The sequence below is a fragment of the Ranitomeya imitator genome, chromosome 2 (genome assembly GCF_032444005.1).
Source record: "Ranitomeya imitator isolate aRanImi1 chromosome 2, aRanImi1.pri, whole genome shotgun sequence".
In the NCBI taxonomy this organism is placed as follows: domain Eukaryota; kingdom Metazoa; phylum Chordata; class Amphibia; order Anura; family Dendrobatidae; genus Ranitomeya; species Ranitomeya imitator.
Genome location: NC_091283.1, coordinates 20,205,835 through 20,229,337, shown reverse-complemented (window position 1 = coordinate 20,229,337; position 23,503 = coordinate 20,205,835). Strand labels below are relative to the sequence as shown.

The 23,503-nt window shown below is 49.9% G+C and overlaps 1 protein-coding gene across 1 annotated transcript in view; it reads right to left on the bottom strand.

Annotated features, from left to right (window-relative positions):
* Positions 1-23,503, bottom strand: part of CHM (CHM Rab escort protein) — a 125,169-nt gene that overhangs the window by 78,683 nt on the left and 22,983 nt on the right. Inside the window, exons 3-4 of the mRNA XM_069746103.1 lie at positions 16,686-16,758; positions 14,744-14,868 (exon numbers count right to left, since the gene is read on the bottom strand). Of these exons, the coding sequence (XP_069602204.1) occupies positions 14,744-14,868; positions 16,686-16,758 (198 nt within the window). The remainder of the gene's footprint in view (positions 1-14,743; positions 14,869-16,685; positions 16,759-23,503) is intronic.

The following is a 23,503-nucleotide window of genomic DNA, read 5'->3' as shown; positions in this document are numbered from 1 at the left end:
CACCCTGGCGAGACTCGGAGGAAATGCAGATGAGGAGGGTTTTTTTTTATTTAGGTTAATGCTGTCGGGTTAATGATGGCTCCTGCTTGATCTCAGGCTCTCCGCACATTTTGTGCTGAACACGCTCAGAGACGCCGTAGCTCGGGTTTTCGCCTCGCTGGACAATCACTTTTCGTGTGTAATAACCGGTGATGTGCGACAGGAAAAAAAAAAAATAGAATCGACCTTATCAAGAGACGAGAGGATGGGGACGTCTGCGCCGATTCTGCTCGATTACTGATTTTCATTATTAGGACACAGGGAAAAAAAACGAACACCTGCAGAAAGCTGGGAGGGTAACCACGCGGATAGATGCTGATAATCCAGATATTCCCACTGGTGCCAGATCAGGGGGCTCGGCAGGACGGGCAGCGATGACGTCCCCGTCTTCAGACACCAGTGATTGGCTGCAGCACACAGGCCGTTATCGGCTGACATCAGGTTATAGATATCTGACCGCTGCAGACAATTTATTTAACCCTTCCTATGACGTACTGCTGCATCCCCATGCCGTGTGCGGATCTCTGGTGGACAACGGGAGCCCCGTTACCGCCATCATTATGCTCACAAGAAGGCGACCCCCATGATCAGTAACATTCTATGTAACGCAGTAGTGCGGTGTAACAAAGTAACAAAAACAAAGATGTAAAAAAATTAAAGAAGTTCAAAAATAAAGTTCAAAAATAAACGCACACTTGGTATTGCTGAAGTCTGTAAAGATCATTTGATCAAAATGTAAAATTATATAAATCGTAAGTTAAAAAAAAAAAATGAATCGCCAAGATTATCGTTTATTTGGTCTCTCCACATCCCTATAAAAAAAAAAAAAGGCATCAAGCCTTATGTACACTAGCAGTCTACCAGGGAAGAGTTTGGGCACCCCTGTTCATGCAGTGGTTCATTTGCAGATATTGCAGATTCAGACTGAAGGTAGAAAAAGGAGTAAAGAAACACGATTGAAACAAAACTGAATATGTTACATCTTAGATTGTCTGATGTCGGCTTTACGCTGCCCCATGGACACGTGGCCTTGCTCAAAGGTCGTCTGTGGAGTCACTGAGAATGTCTGACCACAAAGTGTGTTCTGCAGGGGCAGCGTTGGTGCACAGATCTATACAGCATGGAGCCTACTCCACAGTGGTTCTAAGCCAGAATATAGCAATAAACACTAAGAAAAGTCCACCATTACTGTAAGGCATGAAGGAGAGTCTGCAAATGTGCTAGAACCTTGAATGTATCCTCAAGTGCAGTCATGAAAACTATCAATGTGATGAAACTGACTCTTATAAGGATTGGCCCATGAAAAGAAGACCAAGAAGGATCTTTGCTGCAGAGGATAAGTTCCGAGTTTCCACAAATTCACAGCACCTCAGATAACGGACACACATCCGTCAAGTAGCAGACACCTTTAGATCAACTATCCAGAGGAGACTGCGAGGAGCGTTGAAGGCTAGGTTCACATCGCGTTAGAGCAATCCGTTTAACGGATCCGTTACATTGTGTTAGTGCCGCTTTGAAACGGATCTGTTAAATGGATTGCCCTAACGTGATGTGAAGCTAGCCTAAGGTGGAATTCCTGAAAAGAAGTCACTACTGTGGAACGCAGACAAGTATAAAAGGCTTCTATGGGCCGAGACGCACAAGGATTGGACATCAGATCATTGGAAATCTGTACTGTGGTCTGAGGGGTCAGAACTATGAGATTTGTCGTAAAAGTCACATCTTTGTAAGATGCAAAGGAGGTGAGAGGATGGTCTCTACAGGTCTGGTGCCCACAGTGAAGCATGGAGGGGAGGAGTGATGGTGGTGTGGGGGAAGCATGGAGGAGAGGAGTTATGGTGGTGTGGGGAAAAGCATGGAGGAGATCAGTGATGGTGGTGTGGGGGAAGCATGGAGGGGATCAGTGATGGTGGGGTGGGGGAACCATAGAGGAGAGGAGTGATGGTGGTGTGGGGGAAGCATGGAGGAGAGGAGTGATGGTGGTGTGGGGGAAGCATGGAGGAGAGGAGTGATGGTGGTGTGGGGGAAGCATGGAGGGGATCAGTGATGGTGGTGTGGGGGAAGCATGGAGGAGAGGAGTGATGGTGGTGTGGGGGAAGCATGGAGGAGAGGAGTGATGGTGGTGTGGGGGAAGCATGGAGGAGAGGAGTGATGGTGGTGTGGGGGAAGCATGGAGGGGGTCAGTGATGGTGTTGTGGGGGAAGCATGGAGGAGAGGAGTGATGGTGGTGTGGGGGAAGCATGGAGGGGGTCAGTGATGGTGTTGTGGGGGAAGCATGGAGGAGAGGAGTGATGGTGGTGTGGGGGAAGCATGGAGGGGATCAGTGATGGTGGGGTGGGGGAACCATAGAGGAGAGGAGTGATGGTGGTGTGGGGGAAGCATGGAGGAGAGGAGTGATGGTGGTGTGGGGGAAGCATGGAAGGGAGGAGTGATGGTGGTGTGGGGGAAGCATGGAGGGGATCAGTGATGGTGTTGTGGGGGAAGCATGGATGAGAGGAGTGATGGTGGTGGTGTGGGGGAAGCATGGAGGAGAGGAGTGATGGTGGTGTGTGGGGAAGCATGGAGGGGATCAGTGATGGTGGTGTGGGGGAAGCATGGAGGGGAGGAGTGATGGTGGTGTGGGGGAAGCATGGAGGGGATCAGTGATGGTGGTGTGGGGGAAGCATGGAAAGGATCAGTGATGGTGGTGTGGGGGAAGCATGGAGGGGAGGAGTGATGGTGGTGTGGGGGGAAGCATGGAGGGGAGGAGTGATGGTGGTGTGGGGGAAGCATGGAGGGGAGGAGTGATGGTGTTGTTGGGGAAGCATGGAGGGGATCAGTGATGGTGGTGTGGAGGAAGCATGGAAAGGATCAGTGATGGTGGTGTGGGGGAAGCATGGAGGGGATCAGTGATGGTGGTGTGGGGGAAGCATGGAGGGGGATCAGTGATGGTGGTGTGGGGGAAGCATGGAGGGGAGAAGTGATGGTGGTGTGGGGGAAGCATGGAGGGGAGAAGTGATGGTGGTGTGGGGGAAGCATGGAGGGGAGAAGTGATGGTGGTGTGGGGGAAGCATGGAGGGGATCAGTGATGGTGGTGTGGGGGAAGCATGGAGGGGAGGAGTGATGGTGGTGTGGGGGAAGCATGGAGGGGAGAAGTGATGGTGGTGTGGGGGAAGCATGGAGGGGAGGAGTGATGGTGGTGTGGTGGAAGCATGGAGGGGATGAGTGATGGTGGTGTGGCGGAAGCATGGAGGGGATAAGTGATGGTGGTGTGGCGGAAGCATGGAGGAGAGGAATGATGGTGGTGTGGGGGAAGCATGGAGGGGAGGAGTGATGGTGGTGTGGGGGAAGCATGGAGGGGAGAAGTGATGGTGGTGTGGGGGAAGCATGGAGGAGAGGAGTTATGGTGGTGTGGGGAAAAGCATGGAGGAGATCAGTGATGGTGGTGTGGGGGAAGCATGGAGGGGATCAGTGATGGTGGGGTGGGGGAACCATAGAGGAGAGGAGTGATGGTGGTGTGGGGGAAGCATGGAGGAGAGGAGTGATGGTGGTGTGGGGGAAGCATGGAGGAGAGGAGTGATGGTGGTGTGGGGGAAGCATGGAGGGGATCAGTGATGGTGGTGTGGGGGAAGCATGGAGGAGAGGAGTGATGGTGGTGTGGGGGAAGCATGGAGGGGATCAGTGGTGGTGGTGTGGGGGAAGCATGGAGGAGAGGAGTGATGGTGGTGTGGGGGAAGCATGGAGGGGGTCAGTGATGGTGTTGTGGGGGAAGCATGGAGGAGAGGAGTGATGGTGGTGTGGGGGAAGCATGGAGGGGGTCAGTGATGGTGTTGTGGGGGAAGCATGGAGGAGAGGAGTGATGGTGGTGTGGGGGAAGCATGGAGGGGATCAGTGATGGTGGGGTGGGGGAACCATAGAGGAGAGGAGTGATGGTGGTGTGGGGGAAGCATGGAGGAGAGGAGTGATGGTGGTGTGGGGGAAGCATGGAGGGGATCAGTGATGGTGGTGTGGGGGAAGCATGGAGGAGAGGAGTGATGGTAGTGTGGGGGAAGCATGGAGGGGATCAGTGATGGTGGTGTGGGGAAGCATGGAAGGGAGGAGTGATGGTGGTGTGGGGGAAGCATGGAGGGGATCAGTGATGGTGTTGTGGGGGAAGCATGGATGAGAGGAGTGATGGTGGTGGTGTGGGGGAAGCATGGAGGAGAGGAGTGATGGTGGTGTGTGGGGAAGCATGGAGGGGATCAGTGATGGTGGTGTGGGGGAAGCATGGAGGGGAGGAGTGATGGTGGTGTGGGGGAAGCATGGAGGGGATCAGTGATGGTGGTGTGGGGGAAGCATGGAAAGGATCAGTGATGGTGGTGTGGGGGAAGCATGGAGGGGAGGAGTGATGGTGGTGTGGGGGGAAGCATGGAGGGGAGGAGTGATGGTGGTGTGGGGGGAAGCATGGAGGGGAGGAGTGATGGTGTTGTTGGGGAAGCATGGAGGGGATCAGTGATGGTGGTGTGGGGGAAGCATGGAGGGGGATCAGTGATGGTGGTGTGGGGGAAGCATGGAGGGGAGAAGTGATGGTGGTGTGGGGGAAGCATGGAGGGGAGAAGTGATGGTGGTGTGGGGGAAGCATGGAGGGGAGAAGTGATGGTGGTGTGGGGGAAGCATGGAGGGGATCAGTGATGGTGGTGTGGGGGAAGCATGGAGGGGAGGAGTGATGGTGGTGTGGGGGAAGCATGGAGGGGAGAAGTGATGGTGGTGTGGGGGAAGCATGGAGGGGAGGAGTGATGGTGGTGTGGTGGAAGCATGGAGGGGATGAGTGATGGTGGTGTGGCGGAAGCATGGAGGGGATAAGTGATGGTGGTGTGGCGGAAGCATGGAGGAGAGGAATGATGGTGGTGTGGGGGAAGCATGGAGGGGAGGAGTGATGGTGGTGTGGGGGAAGCATGGAGGGGAGAAGTGATGGTGGTGTGGGGGAAGCATGGAGGGGAGGAGTGATGGTGGTGTGGTGGAAGCATGGAGGGGATGAGTGATGGTGGTGTGGGGGAAGCATGGAGGGGAGAAGTGATGGTGGTGTGGGGGAAGCATGGAGGAGAGGAGTGATGGTGGTGTGGGGGAAGCATGGAGGAGAGGAGTGATGGTGGTGTGGGGGAAGCATGGAGGGGAGAAGTGATGGTGGTGTGGGGGAAGCATGGAGGGGAGGAGTGATGGTGGTGTGGTGGAAGCATGGAGGGGATGAGTGATGGTGGTGTGGCGGAAGCATGGAGGAGAGGAATGATGGTGGTGTGGGGGAAGCATGGAGGGGATCAGTGATGGTGGTGTGGTGGAAGCATGGAGGGGATCAGTGATGGTGGTGTGGGGGAAGCATGGAGGGGAGGAGTGATGGTGGTGTGGGGGAAGCATGGAGGGGAGGAGTGATGGTGGTGTGGTGGAAGCATGGAGGGGAGGAGTGATGGTGGTGTGGGGGAAGCATGGAGGGGAGAAGTGATGGTGGTGTGGGGGAAGCATGGAGGAGAGGAGTGATGGTGGTGTGGGGGAAGCATGGAGGGGAGAAGTGATGGTGGTGTGGGGGAAGCATGGAGGGGAGGAGTGATGGTGGTGTGGTGGAAGCATGGAGGGGATGAGTGATGGTGGTGTGGCGGAAGCATGGAGGAGAGGAATGATGGTGGTGTGGGGGAAGCATGGAGGGGATCAGTGATGGTGGTGTGGGGGAAGCATGGAGGAGAGGAGTGATGGTGGTGTGGGGGGAAGCATGGAGGGGATCAGTGATGGTGGTGTGGGGGAAGCATGGAGGGGATCAGTGATGGTGTTGTTGGGGAAGCATGGAGGGTAGTGATGGTGGTACACAATCAGGTTCCTCGCATCATGTTCTCATTCACTTTATGCAGTTAATAGCCCTCTGTGTCTGTACTGCTACATACTAAGGCAGTTAACTGGTTCATGCAGCTTTACATGAACACCCGAGCCTTACACTATGGCCGGTCCGAATAACTAAAGCAATTGTTACCATCCACCTCTCGTGTCTCCCCTTTTCCCCATAGTTTGTAGCTTGCGAGCAGCAGGGCCCTCATTCCTCCTGGTATCTGTTTTGAACTGTATCTCTGTTATGCTGTAATGTCTATTGTCTGTACAAGTCCCCTCTATAATTTGTAAAGCGCTGCGGAATATGTTGGCGCTATATAAACAAAATTATTATTATTATTATTATTATTATTATTATTATTATTAAGCATGGAGGAGAGGAGTGATGGTGGTGTGGGGAAATCATGGAGGGGAGGAGTGATGGTGGTGTGGGGGAAGCATGGAGAGGAGTGATGGTGTTGTGGGGGAAGCATGGAGAGGAGTGATGGTGTTGTGGGGGAAGCATGGAGAGGAGTGATGGTGGTGTGGGGGAAGCATGGAAAGGAGGAGTGATGGTGGTGTGGGGGGAAGCATGGAGGGGAGGAGTGATGGTGGTGTGGGGGGAAGCATGGAGGGGAGGAGTGATGGTGGTGTGGGGGGAAGCATAGAGGGGAGGAGTGATGGTGGTGTGGGGGAAGCATGGAGGGTAGTGATGATGGTGTGGGGGAAGCATGGAGGGGATCAGTGATGGTGGTGTGGGGGAAGCATGGAGGGGAGGAGTGATGGTGGTGTGGGGGAAGCATGGAGGGGAGGAGTGATGGTGGTGTGGGGGAAGCATGGAGGGGAGGAGTGATGGTGGTGTGGGGGAAGCATGGAGGGGATCAGTGATGGTGGTGTGGGGGAAGCATGGAGGGGAGGAGTGATGGTGGTGTGGGGGAAGCATGGAGGGGATCAGTGATGGTGGTGTGGGGGAAGCATGGAGGGGAGAAGTGATGGTGGTGTGGGGGAAGCATGGAGAGGAGTGATGGTGTTGTGGGGGAAGCATGGAGAGGAGTGATGGTGTTGTGGGGGAAGCATGGAGAGGAGTGATGGTGGTGTGGGGGAAGCATGGAGAGGAGTGATGGTATTGTGGGGGAAGCATGGAGAGGAGTGATGGTGGTGTGGGGGAAGCATGGAGGGGAGGAGTGATGGTGGTGTGGGGGGAAGCATGGAGGGGAGGAGTGATGGTGGTGTGGGGGAAGCATGGAGGGGATCAGTGATGGTGGTGTGGTGGAAGCATGGAGGGGATCAGTGATGGTGGTGTGGGGGAAGCATGGAGAGGAGTGATGGTGTTGTGGGGGAAGCATGGAGAGGAGTGATGGTGTTGTGGGGGAAGCATGGAGAGGAGTGATGGTGGTGTGGGGGAAGCATGGAGGGGAGGAGTGATGGTGGTGTGGGGGAAGCATGGAGGGGATCAGTGATGGTGGTGTGGGGGAAGCATGGAGGGGATCAGTGATGGTGGTGTGGGGGAAGCATGGAGAGGAGTGATGGTGTTGTGGGGGAAGCATGGAGAGGAGTGATGGTGTTGTGGGGGAAGCATGGAGAGGAGTGATGGTGGTGTGGGGGAAGCATGGAAAGGAGGAGTGATGGTGGTGTGGGGGGAAGCATGGAGGGGAGGAGTGATGGTGGTGTGGGGGGAAGCATGGAGGGGAGGAGTGATGGTGGTGTGGGGGGAAGCATAGAGGGGAGGAGTGATGGTGGTGTGGGGGAAGCATGGAGGGTAGTGATGATGGTGTGGGGGAAGCATGGAGGGGATCAGTGATGGTGGTGTGGGGGAAGCATGGAGGGGAGGAGTGATGGTGGTGTGGGGGAAGCATGGAGGGGAGGAGTGATGGTGGTGTGGGGGAAGCATGGAGGGGAGGAGTGATGGTGGTGTGGGGGAAGCATGGAGGGGATCAGTGATGGTGGTGTGGGGGAAGCATGGAGGGGATCAGTGATGGTGGTGTGGGGGAAGCATGGAGAGGAGTGATGGTGTTGTGGGGGAAGCATGGAGAGGAGTGATGGTGTTGTGGGGGAAGCATGGAGAGGAGTGATGGTGGTGTGGGGGAAGCATGGAAAGGAGGAGTGATGGTGGTGTGGGGGGAAGCATGGAGGGGAGGAGTGATGGTGGTGTGGGGGGAAGCATGGAGGGGAGGAGTGATGGTGGTGTGGGGGGAAGCATAGAGGGGAGGAGTGATGGTGGTGTGGGGGAAGCATGGAGGGTAGTGATGATGGTGTGGGGGAAGCATGGAGGGGATCAGTGATGGTGGTGTGGGGGAAGCATGGAGGGGAGGAGTGATGGTGGTGTGGGGGAAGCATGGAGGGGAGGAGTGATGGTGGTGTGGGGGAAGCATGGAGGGGAGGAGTGATGGTGGTGTGGGGGAAGCATGGAGGGGATCAGTGATGGTGGTGTGGGGGAAGCATGGAGGGGAGGAGTGATGGTGGTGTGGGGGAAGCATGGAGGGGATCAGTGATGGTGGTGTGGGGGAAGCATGGAGGGGAGAAGTGATGGTGGTGTGGGGGAAGCATGGAGAGGAGTGATGGTGTTGTGGGGGAAGCATGGAGAGGAGTGATGGTGTTGTGGGGGAAGCATGGAGAGGAGTGATGGTGGTGTGGGGGAAGCATGGAGAGGAGTGATGGTATTGTGGGGGAAGCATGGAGAGGAGTGATGGTGGTGTGGGGGAAGCATGGAGGGGAGGAGTGATGGTGGTGTGGGGGGAAGCATGGAGGGGAGGAGTGATGGTGGTGTGGGGCTCGGCTGGGGATTTGTTCCAAATACAAGGCACATTACAAGCATGGCCAACACAGTGATCTACAGCAACCGCTGTCCTGTCTCCTCTGCACTTCGCAGGATCATTTGTGATGTAAAAGGCCAATGACACGAAACACTTCCAGCCAATGCACGAGCTGTGTGACCAAGGAGAAGAGAAAAGGAGGCTGCATCAGACGACATGGTCATTACAATCAGGGACCTCAACCCAATAGAGATGTTAGGGATGAGCTCGATGCAGAGTGAAGGTTAAAAGCAGCGGACAAGTGCTTAACCCTCCTGAGCCTTCCCCCGAGGACGGCGGGAGCCATTCTGGGATCTCCCTCACGATAGTGAGAGCCATTCTGGGATCTCCCGCACGATAGTGAGAGCCATTCTGGGATCTCCCTCACGATAGTGAGAGCCATTCTGGGATCTCCCTCACGATAGTGAGAGCCATTCTGGGATCTCCCTCACGATAGTGAGAGCCATTCTGGGATCTCCCTCACGATAGTGAGAGCCATTCTGGGATCTCCCTCACGATAGTGAGAGCCATTCTGGGATCTCCCTCACGATAGTGAGAGCCATTCTGGGATCTCCCTCACGATAGTGAGAGCCATTCTGGGATCTCCCTCACGATAGTGAGAGCCATTCTGGGATCTCCCTCACGATAGTGAGAGCCATTCTGGGATCTCCCTCACGATAGTGAGAGCCATTCTGGGATCTCCCTCACGATAGTGAGAGCCATTCTGGGATCTCCCTCACGATAGTGAGAGCCATTCTGGGATCTCCCGCACGATAGTGAGAGCCATTCTGGGATCTCCCTCACGATAGTGAGAGCCATTCTGGGATCTCCCTCACGATAGTGAGAGCCATTCTGGGATCTCCCTCACGATAGTGAGAGCCATTCTGGGATCTCCCTCACGATAGTGAGAGCCATTCTGGGATCTCCCTCACGATAGTGAGAGCCATTCTGGGATCTCCCTCACGATAGTGAGAGCCATTCTGGGATCTCCCTCACGATAGTGAGAGCCATTCTGGGATCTCCCTCACGATAGTGAGAGCCATTCTGGGATCTCCCTCACGATAGTGAGAGCCATTCTGGGATCTCTGCGTTGCGCACATTCCAATAAGAAAAAAAACACAGCATAAACATCCGTCTACCTTTGGTATCGCCATAATGATGTGGACCTGGAATTTCACAGCACCGGGTCATTTCTACAGCACCACGAATGCCATAAATATAAAACCTCAAACACAAAATGGTGGAATCGTGGTAATTTACACCACGTCACTGCACTTGGGATTTATTTCCCTCTTTTTCAGTACAATACACAGTAGAGTGAATGGTGAATTACTACAATACAACTTGTCCTGCAAAAAAAAACAAGCCCTCATACGGTGATGTCGAGAGAGAAAAAAAATGTTATGGTCTCAGAAGACAATAAAAACAAACAAAAAACCCACAGAAAATGTAGAACTGGGCATGCATGTGAGTATATCTTAAAAATGTGCTATCCAGTTAAAGATTGGCGCATGTCTAAATATGTGCAGAAGACAGTGCCGTGGTGGCGGAGCGCTAAGTGGAGCATCCGATAGTCCATTGTGTTTGGTGACTTCTGCAGCGGGTCGTGGGAAGTCTCCTGAATGTTTCCCCTCATTATTACACCTCATTATAAGGAAACGTAACCAGTCACTTCTCTGGATACTTTTCTGGACGCCAGCGTCCCGGACGTCCACTCTCCTCTGTTGTCGCCCTCGTCGCTTCACTCTCTTGAATGACACATTACATCGCGCAGGAGATTGATTGTTTGCATAAAACATACCCGAATTTGTAGATTGTTTCATGCGGTCCGCGGCGCTCTCTGCCGCTACCTGGGCAAACCTGCTTTATGTGGAGCGGTCATAATATTTATGAGCAAATTTCCTCAAGGACTCTCCAGCCTCGAAGCTCGGAGAGAATATTACAGAGCGTAAACAACGGCCGTTACCGGCTCCCCTTATTTCACTGCACTAATAAATACAGACGCCGGGTAATGTGGATTTTACTAGAAGCCGTCACTTGTGGAGTGAGAAAGAAGACAGGTGGTGTGTAATATAAAGGGACGCCGGGAGAAGCACACCCTGCTGTACTGCCTGCAGAAAGTACAGGTACGAGCACGGCGGATCAACGCAACAGTGTCCACGGGGGATATACAGGAACAGACTCAGTGTATATACTGATCCAGAGTTCTATTAAACTCCAGAGCTGCACTCACTGTGTACATACATTACTGATCCTCAGTTACATCCTGTATTATACCCCAGAGCTGCACTCACTATTCTGCTGGTGCAGTCACTGTGTACATACATTACATCACTGATCCTGAGTTACCTCCTGTATTATACCCCAGAGCTGCACTCACTATTCTGCTGGTGCAGTCACTGTGTACATACATTACATCACTGATCCTGAGTTACCTCCTGTATTATACCCCAGAGCTGCACTCACTATTCTGCTGGTGCAGTCACTGTGTACATACATTACATTACTGATCCTGAGTTACATCCTGTATTATACCCCAGAGCTGCACTCACTATTCTGCTGGTGCAGTCACTGTGTACATACATTACATTACTGATCCTGAGTTACATCTTGTATTATACCCCAGAGCTGCACTCACTATTCTGCTGGTGCAGTCACTGTGTACATACATTACATTACTGATCCTGAGTTATATCCTGTATTATACCCCAGAGCTGCACTCACTATTCTGCTGGTGCAGTCACTGTGTACATACATTACATTACTGATCCTGAGTTACCTCCTGTATTATACTCCAGAGCTGCACTCACTATTCTGCTGGTGCAGTCACTGTGTACATACATTACTGATCCTGAGTTACCTCCTGTATTATACTCCAGAGCTGCACTCACTATTCTGCTGGTGCAGTCACTGTGTACATACATTACATTACTGATCCTCAGTTACATCCCTTATTATACCCCAGAGCTGCACTCACTGTGTACATACATTACTGATCCTCAGTTACATCCTGTATTATACCCCAGAGCTGCACTCACTATTCTGCTGGTGCAGTCACTGTGTACATACATTACTGATCCTGAGTTACATCCTGTATTATACCCCAGAGCTGCACTCACTATTCTGCTGGTGCAGTCACTGTGTACATTACATTACTGATCCTGAGTTACATCCTGTATTATACTCCAGAGCTGCACCCACTATTCTGCTGGTGCAGTCACTGTGTACATTACATTACTGATCCTGAGTTACATCCTGTATTATACCCCAGAGCTGCACCCACTATTCTGCTGGTGCAGTCACTGTGTACATTACATTACTGATCCTGAGTTACATCCTGTATTATACTCCAGAGCTGCACTCACTATTCTGCTGGTGCAGTCACTGTGTACAGTGGGGCAAAAAAGTATTTAGTCAGTCAGCAATAGTGCAAGTTCCACAACTTAAAAAGATGAGAGGCGTCTGTAATTTACATCATAGGTAGACCTCAACTATGGGAGACAAACTGAGAAAAAAAAATCCAGAAAATCACATTGTCTGTTTTTTTAACATTTTATTTGCATATTATGGTGGAAAATAAGTATTTGGTCAGAAACAAAATTTCATCTCAATACTTTGTAATATATCCTTTGTTGGCAATGACAGAGGTCAAACGTTTTCTGTAAGTCTTCACAACGTTGCCACACACTGTTGTTGGTATGTTGGCCCATTCCTCCCTGCAGATCTCCTCTAGAGCAGTGATGATTTTGGCTTTTCGCTTGGCAACACGGACTTTCAACTCCCTCCACAGGTTTTCTATAGGGTTGAGATCTGGAGACTGGCTAGGCCACTCCAGGACCTTGAAATGCTTCTTACGAAGCCACTCCTTCGTTGCCCTGGCGGTGTGCTTTGGATCATTGTCATGTTGAAAGACCCAGCCACGTTTCATATTCAATGCCCTTGCTGATGGAAGGAGGTTTGCACTCCATATCTCACGATACATGGCCCCATTCATTCTTTCATGTACCCGGATCAGTCGTCCTGACCCCTTTGCAGAGAAACAGCCCCAAAGCATGATGTTTCCACCACCATGCTTTACAGTAGGTATGGTGTTTGATGGATGCAACTCAGTATTCTTTTTCCTCCAAACACGACAAGTTGTGTTTCTACCAAACAGTTCCAGTTTGGTTTCATCAGACCATAGGACATTCTCCCAAAACTCCTCTGGATCATCCAAATGCTCTCTAGCAAACTTCAGATGGGCCCGGACATGTACTGGCTTAAACAGTGGGACACGTCTGGCACTGCAGGATCTGAGTCCATGGTGGCGTAGTGTGTTACTTATGGTAGGCCTTGTTACATTGGTCCCAGCTCTCTGCAGTTCATTCACTAGGTCCCCCCACGTGGTTCTGGGATTTTTGCTCACCGTTCTTGTGATCATTCTGACCCCACGGGGTGGGATTTTGCGTGGAGCCCCAGATCGAGGGAGATTATCAGTGGTCTTGTATGTCTTCCATTTTCTAATTATTGCTCCCACTGTTGATTTCTTCACTCCAAGCTGGTTGGCTATTGCAGATTCAGTCTTCCCAGCCTGGTGCAGGGCTACAATTTTGTTTCTGGTGTCCTTTGACAGCTCTTTGGTCTTCACCATAGTGGAGTTTGGAGTCAGACTGTTTGAGGGTGTGCACAGGTGTCTTTTTATACTGATAACAAGTTTAAACAGGTGCCATTACTACAGGTAATGAGTGGAGGAAAGAGGAGACTCTTAAAGAAGAAGTTACAGGTCTGTGAGAGCCAGAAATCTTGATTGTTTGTTTCTGACCAAATACTTATTTTCCACCATAATATGCAAAAAAAATGTTAAAAAAACAGACAATGTGATTTTCTGGATTTTTTTTTTCTCAGTTTGTCTCCCATAGTTGAGGTCTACCTATGATGTAAATTACAGACGCCTCTCATCTTTTTAAGTGGTGGAACTTGCACTATTGCTGACTGACTAAATACTTTTTTGCCCCACTGTACATACATTACATTACTGATCCGGAGTTACATCCTGTATTATACTCCAGAGTTGCACTCACTATTCTGCTGGTGCAGTCACTGTGTACATACATTACATTACTGATTCTGAGTTACATCCTGTATTATACCCCAGAGCTGCACTCACTATTCTGCTGGTGCAGTCACTGTGTACATACATTACATTACTGATCCTGAGTTATATCCTGTATTATACCCCAGAGCTGCACTCACTATTCTGCTGGTGCAGTCACTGTGTACATCCATTACATTACTGATCCTGAGTTACATCCTGTATTATACTCCAGAGCTGCACTCACTATTCTGCTGGTGCAGTCGCTGTGTACATACATTACATTACTGATTCTGAGTTACATCCTGTATTATACCCCAGAGCTGCACTCACTATTCTGCTGGTGCAGTCACTGTGTACATACATTACATTACTGATCCTGAGTTATATCCTGTATTATACCCCAGAGCTGCACTCACTCTGTACATACATTACTGATCCTGAATTACATCCTGTATTATACCCCAGAGCTGCACTCACTATTCTGCTGGTGCAGTCACTGTGTACATACATTACATTACTGATCCTGAGTTACATCCTGTATTATACTCCAGAGCTGCACTTACTATTCTGCTGGTGCAGTCACTGTGTACATACATTACATTACTGATCCTGAGTTACATCCTGTATTATCCTCCAGAGCTGCACTCACTATTCTGCTGAGCTTGTCCTGGTGATTTGCATTCTGGCATGTGCCGTCCTTACTCCACACATTATACAGTTACTTGATGGAGGAGAATTACAGTAGTTGCCCTTGTATTATAGAAGCAAAAAAAAAAAAGGGAAGAAGCCAGCACTGCTTATGGTCAGAACGCAATAACTGAAGTGCAATTGCACATAAATTCTAACTGTATTTCAAATATGAGACATTTAGCAAACAATTGATCAATTCTTTGAGCTACCCCGCCACTTATAGAAGCGCAGACAGGTTGTCGTGGTGGTGTCAGTTCATGAGCTTACTGACTGTTTCCAGTTGGTCGGTGTCCTTGGATCTGGCCGTGCAGCGCTCCGCTATGGCAGGACTGTCTCTTACCTGGAGTAAGTGTAAACCTCGATGTTCTGTACGGTCTTGTCCCGCTGGTTCAGTAACAGCGTTTCTTCGTTTTCCAGGAGGATTTCCTTTTCTATCCCACTGTCTTCTGTGCTGATGTTTTCTTTCTGGTAACAGATGAAATTGGAAACATTATGTAACAATCACAATATTGATGCAAAATCTGCCTCCGCTTTAACCCCTTCATGACTGCCAATATGCTTTTTAACGACACTGAGAAATAAGTGTTTAGCACCCCCAGCGGAAAATCTCCAGGGTCTCAGCTACCGGAGATAGTGGAGACCCCGGAGAACATGATTCGGGTCTGTTTTTACCGTCCCCTGTCACATGATCACCGTTATTCACCGAATAACGACAATCTAAAAAAAAAGGCCGATTTTCAATTAATTTCTCTTTCCTCTGATATGATGTAGCGTACCGGAGGAGAGAAATGGGGTCCCCTGAGCCCCACCTGGTACCGCTGCCATCCCCGGACCCTCCTGCTCCATTCCCCAGCACTCCATGTCATCTTCCTGGAAGAAAATGGCGGGCGCATGAGCAGTGCCAATACCCGGCAACAATAGGAGATTGTTCCTATGCGTTCATTTTTATCACTGTGATTAGAGACTATCACAGTGATCAAAATAAAAAAAAATAGTAAATCAAACCCCCCTTTGCCACCCCCTTAGTTTGATAAAATTAAATTTAAAAAATTGTAATTTTTTTCCATTCTTTGCAGTTAGTGGTTAGGGTTGTGCTAGGAATTAGGGTTGGAGTTAGAATTGGGGATTTTCCACTATTTAGGTAAATCAGGGGGTCTCCAAACGCGACATGGCGCCCGCCATCGATTCCAGCCAATTTTGCATTCAAAAAGTCAAACAGTGCTCCTTCCCTTCTGAGCTTTGCCATGCGCCTAAAAAGTGGAGTCACCCCACGTATGGGGTATCGGTGTACTCAAGAAAAATTGCTCAACACTTTTTGAGGTCCATTTTCTCCTGCTACCCTTGTGAAAATTAAAAAAATTGGGGGGTCTAAAGTAATTTTTTTTGTGAAAAAAGTTAAATGCTATTTTTTTTCCTTCCACGTTGCTTTAGTTCTTATGAAGCACCTGAAGGGTTAATAAACTTCTTGTATGTGGTTTTGAGCACCTTGAGGGGTGCAGATTTTTAGAATGGTGTCACTTTTGGGCATTTTCTGCCATATACACCCCTCAAAGTGACTTCAAATGTGATGTGGTCCCTAAAAAAAAAAAATGGTTTTGTAAATCAATTTCCGTTTTTTTCATAAATAAACACAAATCATATCAAAGAAATATTACCACTAATATGAAATACAATATGTCACAAAAAAAAAAAAAACAGTCTCAGAATCAGTGGGATCCGCTGAAGCGTTCCAGAGTTATAACCTCACATTGTGACAGTGGTCAGAATTGTAAAAAAATTGGCCTGCTCACTAAGGGGTTAATGTAAGGAAATAAAGCAAGTAAAAAAAAAATAAATAAGAGTCATGTTACTACACTGTGATCGAGATGTCCGATGTGATCCTGGTATCGCAGAGGTGGTGGCGTCACTGGCGCAGTGTGAGGACTCAGGGGGTCCGGAATCCCCCTGATATTTCTTCTTTATATCTTTTCATGGGACAACACTGAAGATCTGACCAGTTGATACAATGTAGTCAGTGTGCAGCTTGTATAAGTGTAAATATAGTGTCCTCAAAATAACTCAAGATTGCTCTCAAGTGTGAAATTTACACTGTTCCACAAGCTATACGTACATTGTATCAAAGTGTCAGATCTTCAGTGTTGTCCAACGAAAAGATATACTTACGAAAATGTGGGGGTGTACTCATTTTTATGAGATACTGCACACAGTGTATGTGCATGTACACCAGCGCTGCCAGCAATCCCCCATCCCAGATTATCAGAATGTCACTGCACATCACATACCTGACAGTCTGCAATCCACGTCTGTAACCCGGAAAATGTAAAACTGGCCCAATTTCCACCATAATAATTTTTTCTGAAATACATAAAAAGGAAAGATAAAGACAAGAGAGAAAACGCAAGGAAAGGAAGGGCATGGAAAGAAAGCGTGGGGAAAAGGAAGGCAAGAAAGAAAGAGCAGGGAAAAGGAATGAAAGAAAGAAAGCGCGGGGAAAAGGAAAGCAAAAAAGAAAGAGCGGGGAAAAGGAATGAAGAAAAGAAAGCGCGGGGAAAAGGAAGGAAAGAAAGCGCAGGGAAAGTGAAAGAAAAAAGAACATGGGAAGAAAAAAGCACGGGGAAGGAGAGGAAAGAAAGCGCGGGAAAAGGGAGGAAAGAAAGCGCGGGAAAACGGAGGAAAGAAAGCGCGGGAAAAGGGAGGAAAGAAAGCGCGGGAAAAGGGAGGAAAGAAAGCGCGGGAAAAGGGAGGAAAGAAAGCGCAGGGAAAGTGAAAGAAGAAAGAACAGGGAAAGAAAAAAGCGCGTGAAAAGGGAGGAAAGAAAGCACAGGAAAAGGGAGGAAATAAAGCGCAGAGAAAGTGATAGAAAAAAGAACAGGGAAAGAAAGCGCGGGGGAAGAAAAAAAAGCGCGGGAAAGGGAGGAAAGAAAGCGCGGGGAAAAGGACTGAAAAAAGCATGGGGAAACGGAATGAAAGAGCGGGAAAAGGAATGAAAGAAAGCACGGAAGAAGGAAAAAAACGATAATTGAAAGGAAAAAAAAAGTGCGGGGAAAGGGAGCAAAGAATCAAAGCGCAGGGAAAGGGAGGAAATAAAGTGCAGGGAAAAAGAATGAAGAAAAGAAAGCGCGGGGAAAAGGAAGGAAAGAAATCGCAGGGAAAGTGAAAGAAAAAAAACATGGGAAGAAAAAAGCGCGGGGAAAGGGAGGAAAGAAAAAAGCGCGGGGAAAGGGAGGAAAGAAAAAAGCGCGGGGAAAGGGAGGAAAGAAAAAAGCGCGGGGAAAGGGAGGAAAGAAAAAAGCGTGGGGAAAGGGAGGAAAGAAAGCGCGGGGAAAAGGAAAGAAAAAAAGCATGGGGAAACGAATGAAAGATAGCGGGAAAAGGAATGAAAGAAAGCACGGAAAAAAGAAAAAAAGAACGCAAAGTGAAAGAGAAAAAAAAAGTGCGGGGGAAAGGGAGGAAGAAATCAAAGCGCAGGGAAAGGGAGGAAAGAAAGAAAGTGCAGGGAAAACAAGAGAGCAGAGGGAACAAAGGAATATACTGGGGTGATAATGGCATGTAATAATGTATCTCTGTGTGATACATTCATGGTCCTCTGGGGGTAACGTCATGCATCCGGATCATTTAGACGTGGAACGATTTACCAAGATGCAGCCACATGACGGGCCTACAATTCCTCACTCCCCAACTTGGGGGTCATTTTACTACTTGGTTTAGTAGAAAATACCGCGCTACCAGAGCCTAAAGAACAATGAATGGCTGCCTAAAACAAGTAGATAAGTAAATAAATAAATAAATAAATGAATAAATAAATAAACAAACAACTAAATCAAAACCTTACACCTGCTCGGTGCGGTATATATTTCACCCAGATAAAAATTGGGATTTTTGTGTTACTCACCGTAAAATCCTTTTCTCCGAGACACTCATTGGGGGACACAGGACTGTGGGTGTATGCTTCTGCCGCCAGGAGGCTGACACTAAGTAAACTTGAAAAAAAAAGTTAGCTCCTCCTCCATCGTATACACCCTGACACTGGCTACCAGAGACTCCAGTTTGGTGCAAAAAGCAGTAGGAGAAGAAAACACAATAAACAATATAACAGCATAAATACAGAAACTTATGTCTAGAAAAGATCCTACTGACTAATAAAATCAGATATAACAAAAGCAGCCATAAGGCTACCAGGGAGGGAGCTGTGTCCCCCAATGAGCGTCTCGGAGAAAAGGATTTTACGGTGAGTAACACAAAAATCCCTATTTCTCCTTCGCCTCATTGGGGGACACAGGACTGTGGGATGTCCTAAAGCAGTCCCTGGGTGGGAAAAATAACTCACCAGTAAAAGACATCCAGATGATGGTTGTCTACAAATGCGCCACTGCCGCTTGAAGAATCCTTCTACCCAGACTTGCATCTGCAGAGGTCTGGGAATGGACATTATAATGTTTGACAAATGTATGCAGACTAGACCAGGTCGCAGCCTTGCAAACCTGCTCTGCTGAGGCCTGGTGCCGCACGGCCCAGGAAGCCCCCACTGCTCTAGTCGAATGAGCCTTGATTCCGGCCGGAACCGTCATGCCCATGGAGCGATAAGCCTCCTGAATGGTCGCCCTTATCCACCTGGCCAGGGTAGATTTTGAAGCCGCGCATCCCTTCCTGCGACCCTGCGGAAGGACAAACAGAGCATCTGTCTGGCGAAAGGGGGCCGTACGGGAAACGTACCTCCTCAGAGCCCTCACCAGATCCAACATATGGAGAGCTTTTTCTACACGGTGCGCAGGTGCCGGACAAAAAGAGGGCAGAACAATATCTTCATTGATGTGAAATGATGAAACAACCTTCGGCAAAAAGGACGGTGCTGGTCTGAGCACCACCTTGTCCTGATGAAAACGCAAAAAAGGAGGACGACAAGAAAGAGCTGCCAGCTCCGATACCCGTCTTATGGACGTTATGGCCACTAAAAATACGACTTTCCAAGAGAGAAACATCAAAGAAACCTCTTGAAGAGGCTCAAAAGGAGCGTTCTGTAAAGCCCTTAAGACCAGATTAAGGTCCCAAGCTTCCAAAGGAGTCTTATAAGGAGGGACCTTATGAGCGACTCCCTGAAAAAAAGTCCTGACTTGACGATTAGGAGCAATCTTGCGCTGAAAAAGGACTGAAAAAGCCGAAACCTGCCCTTTAAGGGTACTAGGAGCAAGGCCAGAAACCAGGCCTGCTTGAAGGAAGGCTAGAATGTTTGGAACGGAGAAACGCAGAGGAGGCAGCCCGCGTTCTCTACACCAGGAAAGAAACACCTTCCAAGTGTGATAATAAATCCTGGCCGAAACGGACTTACGTGCACTGATCATGGTATCAGCCACTTCTTGAGAAAAGCCAGCCTGAGTTAAAACCCAAGATTCAACGGCCAGGCCGTCAAACGTAGGACCTCTGAGTTCTGGTGGTACATCGGCCCTTGAGATAGAAGATCCGGCCGATCGGGGAGCCGCCAAGGAACCCCGGCGAGAAGTTGTACCAGGTCTGCATACCAGGTCCGTCGTGGCCAATCCGGAGCGATCAGGATGGCCGGCACTCTCTCTGATTTGATCTTCTTGATTACTCTCGGGAGCAGTGCCAGAGGAGGGAACAGATAAGAGAGATGAAATTGGTTCCAAGACAGTACCAGCGCATCCACGGCGATAGCCTGGGGATCTCGGTACCGAGAGACAAAACTGGGCACCTTGGCATTCACCTTGGACGCCATTAGATCCACATCTGGAGTTCCCCAAAGATGGCATATCTGCAAAAAAACCTCGGGATGGAGAGACCATTCCCCGGAGGCTAGACCCTGACGGCTTAGGAAATCTGCCGCCCAGTTTTCTTCGCCCGGAATGTGGACCGCTGAGATCACAGAGTGATTTCTCTCCGCCCAGAGTAGAATCAGTTTTACCTCCTGCATGGCTGCCTTGCTGTGGGTGCCCCCCTGGTGATTTATGCAAGCTACCGCTGTGGCGTTGTCCGATTGAATCCGGACAGGGCGACCCGCCAGAAGATGGTGAAAACGTAACAAGGCTAGCCGAACTGCTCGAATCTCTAAGATATTGATGGGGAGATCTGATTCCCGAGGAGACCAGCGTCCTTGAGCTGTGTGATGGAAGAACACTGCTCCCCAACCCAGGAGACTGGCATCTGTTGTGACCACTAGCCAATTGGTTGGGGGAAAGGGCTTCCCCCTGAGTAGAGATGAGCTGTTTAGCCACCAAGCGAGAGCCTGCTTGGTCTGGAAAGACAACCGAAATTTGCGGTTGAGAGAGAGAGGATTTCTGTTCCATACTGATAGGATTGCTCGTTGGAGGGGTCGAAGATGAAACTGTGCAAACGGAATCGCCTCTATGGTTGCAACCATCTTTCCTAACACCCTCATCCCGGACCGAATCGTATGAGGGCATGGTTGTAGAAGATTCCTCACTTCCCGCCGAAGGGCTAGGACCTTGTCCTGGGGAAGGATAGATAGGGCTTGAGCGGTGTCGAAGATCATGCATAAAAAAGAGATTTTTCGAGACGGCTGTAGGGATGACTTCCTTAAATTTACCAACCAACCTAGACGGGAAAGAGTGTCCAGAGTGATGCCGACATTTTCCCTGCAAGATTGAAATGTCGGTCCCTTGATCAGCAGATCGTCTAGGTATGGCAAGACGACTATACCTCGAGAGTGCAAAATGGACACCACAGTCGACATGACTTTTGTGAACACCCTGGGAGCGGAGGCCAATCCGAAAGTTAATGCCGTGAACTGGAAGTGTAGATTGTTTACGGCAAACCGGAGAAATCTTTGATGGAGCGGAAAGATGGGAATATGAAGATAAGCATCCTGAATGTCTACTGAGGCCAAAAATTCTCCCTTTTCCAGAGAGGCGATGACCGACCGCAGAGACTCAATCCGAAAGTGTCGAACGCGGACAAACCTGTTTAAGAGTTTGAGATCTAGGATAGGCCTCACTGCTCCATACTTTTTGGGCACTACAAAAAGATTGGAATAAAAGCCCTGAAACCTTTCTTCCTTTGGAACAGGAGAAATGACACCGCTGATACGGAGAGACTCTATGGAATTGAACAAGCTTTGACGAAGAGATTTGCACCTGGGAAGACGGGATGGGAAGAACCGGGGAGGAGGAAAATGGACCAGCTCTATCTTATAACCTGAAGATACGAGCTCTGCCACCCACTGGTCGTGGATTACCTGAAGCCAGACCTGGCGAAATAAAAGTAGACGTCCGCCTACTTTTTTGGAGGCGCCCGGAGGAGGCCTCCAGTCACTTGGCCGAAAATCTTTGCGTCCTAGATCCTCTGGATCTAGTAGACTGGGGACGCATTCTTCCCCCCTGGCTGGCCGTATAAGGGGTCCGACCGTCTCGGTCCTGATTGGGCCGACCCTGCGCGGGAGAACCTGATGCTGGGGCCAATCTGACATAGCGAAAGGTTCTAAAACGGCCCTGAAATTGGCGCCGAAAAGGCTGTCTAGCCCTCTGCTGAGGAAGAAACTTACTTTTCCCTCCTGTGGAGTCAGAAATGAGCTGATCCAGCTTTTCTCCGAATAAACGACCACCCTGATACGGCAGGGATGTAAGAGATTTTTTAGAGGTAGAATCAGCCCGCCAGGACTTTAACCAAAGGGCCCTTCTGATGGCAATAGCATTAGACGCAGCTGAAGAAGCACAATCAGCCGCATCCAGAGATGCGTTAATCAGATAGCTACCGGCCATAGCTACCTGAGACGACATTTCAGCCAATTCTGCTGACACATTACCTTCTTGGAGAGCCTTAGATAACGAGTCTGACCAAGATATCATAGCCCTGGCAACCCAAGTTGCTGCAAAGGAAGGAAAAAGTGCTGAGCTTGAGGCCTCGAAGACGGAACGAGCCAAGCTCTCTATAAGACGATCCGTAGGATCCTTAATCGATGAGCCATTAGGGAGAGATAGCAACGTGTTAGAGGCTAAACGGGACACTGGAGGATCTACAGAAGGATTTTCTGCCCAATCACTACAAAGTTCCGAAGCAAAGGGATACCTCGCCTTCAGAGCTCTTTGCCCTGAAAAGCGTTTGTCCGGGTGCTCCCGATTGCGTCGAATCAGGTCCTCGAACTCAGGATGAGAGGAAAAAACCCTATGGGCCCGTTTAGTCCGCTTAAATGAGACCCTATGATCAGAGGAAGAGACGAGCTCGTCTTCTATCCCCAAAGACTGATTGACAGCTTCAATTAGGCTGTCTACTGACTCCTGAAACCCAGGTTTATCAAAATTAAGAGACCCTTCCGACTCGTAGTCAGTCTCAACTTCACCGCTTTCTGCAGGGGAAGGAGAGCGAGATACGGAACTCCAAGATGCGGAAGCACCTGAGTGCCTGGGAGACGCCTTGCGAATCCACTTTCCATGCGTCTGTCGAGTGAGAGCGCGCCCCCTGCAGGCCGCAGACTCCTGAGACCCCGAGGCCCTCTCTGAGACAGGTGGATTACCGGTCCCGACCGCCGGGGTCTGCAGAGATTTGATTGCTTCAGTAAGGGACGCCATGGATTGCGACAAGGACGTGACCCATTCCGGTGGAGCTACCACAGCATCTGGCTGAGGGACCGGAGCTGGAGAGACTACTGGAGGACTGGCAGGAGGGGGCTCCTGGACACGTTCAGAGTCACAGGCCTCACAGAGGCGATTACTTTGGGCATGCGGAAAAAGGGCACTACAAGATACACAACTGGTAAAAAGAACCGTGTGAGTCTTAACCCTTCTAAACATAATGATCCGTAATGCTATACCCAGGGCCAGAGACTGGGAAAAAAGGAATGCTTCAGCCAGATGGAGGGAGAAGCACTTACCCCAGTCCTGTGTCCCCACGAATACAGAGATGGATCCTGACAGCACGATACGGAGCCCAAATGTGCTGTCTTATATGTCCAGCAGGCTATAGGGGGGAGGGACCGCCAAACTAAGCCGCAGTCTAGAGCAGGCCCGAAGCCGCGGCCTCAATTTTCCCCCCAGTAACCGGAGAAACCGGAACCGGACGTGACGCGCCGGAAGGGGCGGAGCCCCACAGCGCGGCCTGCCGCCCGGAAGTCCCGGGCTCCAGGAAACAGCCC